The sequence below is a fragment of the Chaetodon auriga genome, chromosome 22 (genome assembly GCF_051107435.1).
Source record: "Chaetodon auriga isolate fChaAug3 chromosome 22, fChaAug3.hap1, whole genome shotgun sequence".
Taxonomy (NCBI): domain Eukaryota; kingdom Metazoa; phylum Chordata; class Actinopteri; order Chaetodontiformes; family Chaetodontidae; genus Chaetodon; species Chaetodon auriga.
The window spans coordinates 2387282-2393281 of NC_135095.1; the positions used below are offsets into that span (position 1 = coordinate 2387282).

General features: G+C 38.9%; 1 protein-coding gene across 1 annotated transcript; it reads right to left on the reverse strand.

The window, feature by feature from the left end:
• Positions 1-1179: 1179 nt before the first annotated feature.
• Positions 1180-4787, reverse strand: LOC143314694 (toll-like receptor 1). The gene is made up of 2 exons (XM_076721757.1): positions 4687-4787; positions 1180-4521 (listed from the first exon to the last, which is right to left on the reverse strand). The coding sequence occupies exons 1-2, from the start codon at positions 4698-4700 to the stop codon at positions 2058-2060; spliced, it is 2478 nt and encodes an 825-aa protein (XP_076577872.1). The 5' UTR covers positions 4701-4787; the 3' UTR covers positions 1180-2057.
• Positions 4788-6000: the final 1213 nt, after the last annotated feature.

Genomic DNA, 6000 nt, shown 5'->3' on the forward strand with positions numbered 1-6000 from the left:
TTAAAGAAAATCATCTAGTGTCATTCATTAGTTAGTTGTGACAAATGTCTTTATGAGTAATTACTTATTACTGCTTTATGAAAAAGTTGAGAGTGTTTGGGTTGTGGGGGGAAAAAAGTTTGGTGTGATTTTATTTATTTCAGGGCAAACACCAGCCAAAGGGATTTTCACAAAGCAACAGTTAAAATGGCTTAGAGGAGATCTACAGAATAAGGTATTACTAAATAGTTTATTGACATTTATATAGACAGTAGTTACAGCTTATAAATCCCTCAAAGCAAGTGCCTTATACATAGTGGTACCATATATTATAAGACCACATATTAGCAGGGTCATAGGACTGGGGGGTTGACTATAAACAGCCCTAGATACTAGAATGAATAGCCATGGATGGGCAGGGGGCCCATAGAGAATGCAAAAATTTATGGCATGCCCTCGGATATTAATATTAAAAAATGTAGTGACCCATCACACTGGCTCACAATGATATAGAGTTGACAGCAATAGCATTTGGCAAATTTTCATATATTCATATAATACATAAGGATAAGATTCTCTATATAAAGTACATTAGCAGCCGTATGCAAGGAGGAAAAAAAATTGCAATACCTCTATAAATACAAATAAATGTTGTTTTTATTACAGTATAGTAGTAGAGGTACATCTATTATGCATTTTATGTAAAAAAAAAAAAAAAAGAAAAAGAAAAAATTGCATTACGGCCTCCTTCTAGTCCATTCCCTCACACTGGTGTGTGGTGTTATTACAAACAGTAGATGGAGACATTTGCTAAAATTAAAAGAGGCTCTAAACCGAGAGCTCAAACACACTTGATGAGAGTCACATTACAGATACCTGTAATCAATTTATGACTCAGTTAAACATTGATACATCGTGTTACTTTTGCTGGTAAGTCACATGAAACCTCTAATTAAAGATACCAACAGTTCACTTTTAAACATCTGAAATGTGAATTCCATAGATCTCAATAAAAAAATTCAGTTGAATACAATTAAATGAATGGTAAATAATGCTGAATTTACTCTTGGGGATCGATAAAGGATTAGGCCTGTTTTATCTTAGAATTCTTCTTTTGCTGTCTAAAACTTCTTCTGACACTACAGTGAGACATCTTAAACTGAGTTTTGACTTGTCAGAATTAATGAAGAGATATCTTGAACTGATTTCAGTTACTGCTTACAAAATACATTCAATTTCCTTTATGAAACATCCACAGAGATTCTGTCCAGTCAGATCTTGTTTTGTGTTCAGTCTTCAGTAAATATGTAATTAGCTGAAGTGTATTGCCAATTTCTGACTCCTTTATTGAAGCCAGGTTCAGGAACAGCTGTGTTTACACAACTGAAACTTGTGTTGTTTTATATAAAGTCATCATTGTTACTGGTTCTATTGTTTTCTTAAAGGATTTTCATTAAAAGTCTCAATTTGTATTTACATCATCTCAAAATGTGTTTGTAGATGTGCAGTATTTACAGTAACAGATGCAGAACCCATTGCGTCATCTTCATTTTGTGGTTAAAGGATTGGTTCACTTTTCAACTCTATATTATTACAATGTACAATAGACATGTTCTACATTGTGCATTGAAAGCATTACTGATTGTTGTAATTGTTCCTCCTGCTCACACTGACTACAAAGAGTCCCCCCTCTTACAGGAATTTAAATGCAAGTTAAAGGGGGGGCAAATTCCGTTGAAATTTATTGCAAAGTTCATCTGAATTATGAGGCTTTAGCAGTTTGAGTTAGACAAGTCAAGTAGATATCTTCCAAAGTCACAGTATTTTCAGTGCCACATTATAATTTTCTGGCCCAGCTCAGCTGAGAAACACTGTGCGTGTAAGCACAATAAGGTATTCTTGAAAAATACCAAATTGATTTATCTAACTGTCTTCAACTTAGCTTCAATTGAACTTGGGAATGTGTTTTTGCACAGAACAAGGACTCTGGACTTTGTCCCCCATCATATAGGATGGGGTCTCTTCAGGGCTAGTATGAACAGGAGGAACAAGCACAGAGATGGTTCCTTTTCTCACACTTAGTCTGTAAGCAGAGGGACTGTATCTGAAATGTCCACAGCCACATCCTTAAGAACCATAGATTCGTCTGCCATATGCAGCATGGATTTAAGACTTGCCCAGAAAACCTGCTGCTTCCGCTCATCCTTTGGCCACTCGAGGTACGTCTGCTGCCTCAGTAAACTTCGAAGTCTCAAGAACTTCTTGGGAAGAGAGTCAGCTGGAATGGGCTCCAGTAATATGAAGACTAAAGAGTCTCTCTGGACGCTGATGGCTCTGTGCTGGGCAAAGAAGAGCTCGTAGTTGCACCATTCACTCTGGACGAAATGTTTGGAGAGGACAAACAACGTCTTGTAGCTGGACTCCACACAGTTGATGATGTTGTCTATGATCCAGTCACCAGGGACGAAGTCGCGCTCGTGAACGCAGAGTGAAAACCCAGAATCTTCCAGAGAGGGCACCAGCTGGTCATCCACCCAGCCACAGTCCTGATGACTGTAGGAGATGAACGCATGATAACTAAATGAGATATTCTTCAACATGTTTGAGCGTTTGTTGCCTCTCCTCTTCACCCTGATCCACACCCACAACATCTTAGTATACCACACTCCATCACATTTATAGAAAATTAGACCTATAACTGCAGATATAGCTATTAATACAGGCAAAGCAACTGCAACTTGAAGCCACACCACACATGACAGCTCACTGGTTTTGTACTCTGAGAGTGACAGGCCTGACAACAATGGCGGGGAGCTGCATGTATAATCTAAGGGCCAGTCCTGGAGCAAAGACTTGTTAAGCACAGTTATGAACCAATGGGAGTCACACGAACAGGCAAATGGATTGCTTCCAGCTTTGAGGGTCTGAAGCCTGGGAAGTCCTTCCAAGGCCTCCCTGGTTATAGATGTGATAGCGTTCTGATCCACATAGAGACTGAGCAGAGCTGGGGCGATGAGATCTGCAGGGATAACCTGGATGCTATTGCAGCTGAGTTTGAGGTGTGTCAGTTTTGGAAACTGAGAGAGATCCTCTTGCTTTATGGCTGTTATTCCTGTCTTTGACAAGTCAATCCTCTCAAAGTTTGAGGACAGGAATTTAAAGACGCTGTTTCCCAAGTTGTTATTTCCCAAGTTGATCTCAGTCAGATGAGCAGGCCAAAAGCAGTCCCCGTCCAAGTTGATGGAGTTGAAGCTGAGGTCCAGAGACTCCATCATCTTCATTTGATGCGTCTTCTTAGAGATAAAGGAAAGACTGATGAAGCGGTTCTTACTCAAAGACAGTTGCCTCAGTTTGGGGAAGACGGAGGTGTACGAACAGTGAAACCACCAGAAGCCAGAATCTGTTAAGAGGTTATCTGAAAGATCAAGTATTTCCAGTGATGGCAGGGCAGATAGAAGTTTGCAGGGTAAAATGTTCATTCCGGTCCCTGAGAACTTTAAATAGGCCAGATTTGAGATGGCCTCCAAGCTCATGTTTATTGTGGGGTAACTGTACTGATAATGATTCACACCATTGAATGTAATTGAGCAAAGATTAATTGTGTGATTAATAGTGCGAAACTGAAACCCATCTGGTGTATCTTCATTATAAGTGATGTTGACAAATGAGAGGTCATAAAGGGAGGAGAGCCACACGTTCTTCAGGAACACCTCCATGAACGAGCTGTTTATCCAGGTGTTTTCTATGGTGAGATTCTGTATAAATGGCATTGTTCTCAGGTTCTTAAAGATGTTGCCACTCACATGGCAGTTGTCTGGAAACATAGTGATGACTCTCAATGATGTTGTTCCTGTCACATTTAAGTCCACAAGGAGGTTCTCAAACATATCAAAATCCTTGCAAAAAGATGCAAGAAGGGAAATTTTTTGGAGTGACTTAATTTTTGTGAGAGCACCAGAATCATACTTTTGCCAGTGAATTCCTGCTCCCAAAACCAGATGATCCAGAGAAACATTCATCAGTGGGTCAAAGTCATTGTAGTTGACTGACAGAGCTTCTGTACTACCTAATGACAGCACCTCCAGATTCGTTAGGTTTTGAAATGCTGCTGGAATTCTGTAGCTGTTGTAGAGATTGTTTGCCAGATCAAGAATTTTCAGCTGTTTCAGTGAAATGTCAGGGATGATAGCTAAGTCATTGTATGAGATATTGAGAACTTTTAGCGCTGGTGTGTTACTGAACACACTGGGAGAAATCTCCTGCAGGCCACAGTGAGTTACCTTCAGGCAACAGAGCTGGGACAGTCCGGAAAACTGAGCTCCATCCAGTCTTCGGATGGAGTTATGAGAAATATCCAAATACTGGATGTTGCTGGAAAGATTTGAGGGAATTTTTGTTAGATTTTGATGGGAGAGGTCTTTCATTCCTCGCCTGGATGTGACACACAGTTTAAATCCCTCTTCATCTTCCCTTCCAGCCATGCAGTTCTGTTTCATGAGAGACATGATGGCAATCATCCCAATCAGAACGGCTACGTTTGTCCTGAAACACCAAGATCAACAAAATAAGAGACAAAAGAAATGAGACAGATACTTGTAGCTGGGCATGAGAATTTATAGCAATGAGCATTTTGAACACTGACCAAACGTTTTCAAAGCAGTGCTGCAAAATGGAGAAAAGTTGTGGGGGAAAGATAAAGTACATTACCTTTGTGTCGCCATAGCTTCAGAAACAGTCGTTTCCAACAGTCAGAGCGGCTCGAGTTGAGTTCACTTGTGAGCTGTATGCTTTCAGCTTTGACTTTTATTCTCTGTGTTCTGAAGAGTAATCTATTATCCACTAAAGCTCAGTTCCTCTTTTATCATCCTGTACTTTCCTCTTTTCTCTGTTGTCTTTGCTTTCACATGACTGTACATTCTGACAGGGTATGTTTCGACTTGTGATTGAGGTTTAGGATTAAATAATTTTTTTGTGTATAATTCACCTGAGACAAAATGAGAAAAATAATGAGAATTCAGATTCAGAGTTAATGTTCTGTCATGAGAATGTGATACCAGCTGATTAGGTCGCCTTTGTGTGTTAAAGGATAGGTTTGCATTTTTCAGGTCTATCTTAAAGCAATACTCACATGCCCATATGTTCATGGAAAGAGTTATTGGTCAGTATATGTGATGGGGACAAAATACACAGTCCTTGTTGTATTTAACAAACCTACATAATGCATTACACTGGCTTACAGCAGCCACATTGTATTATCAGTACATGATAATAGTACCGTCCGAAGTCAAAACTCCTAACGGCTCATAATCACTCAACCTAATGGCCTTAAGTCATTCTCAGGTGTTCATCGTGGTGCATAAACAATGAAATGAGAGGGATGTTATGATTCCTATGAAGACGACTAAAACTCAAAATGAAATTCCAGATATATTTAATGAGACACTGGTAAGGTAAAACTTACTCTTATAGATATCAAACTAAATGAAACTGTCAAATACACACTGCAAAACACTACTGAGAAGGACATCTTTATAACAAATAAGAACTAGTTGATAGAAATGAGACACTGTACAGTCCAATGATAATAATGATGTGAATGCTAAAAATGATACTAACTAACATACAATATAATGGACTGTTTAAACTGTACATTGAAGTGCAGGGTGGTGATTAGAAATCCTTCAGGCTCTGGAGGAATTAATCTGCAAAGGCAAAGGAAGAACTTTCAGAACAACAACACTGAGATGACATCTTCATTTTACTTTCCTTGTTTGTAGCGACAGAGGCTTCAGTGTGGGACTTTACTGACTTCTCTCCTTTCCCTGTCTTTCATCAACTCCTTTTGTACCTTGAAATATAAAGCGTGTCCATTTGTATATATACTGTACACAGTGTTTCAAAAGATTTTGTAGCCATTATCTATAATATTTACACATTAAAAGCATAACTTCCTCATCATTTAAAATGAAAAGGGATGTGCTTTTTATTTGCAACAATGCCAAACATATCATTATACATATG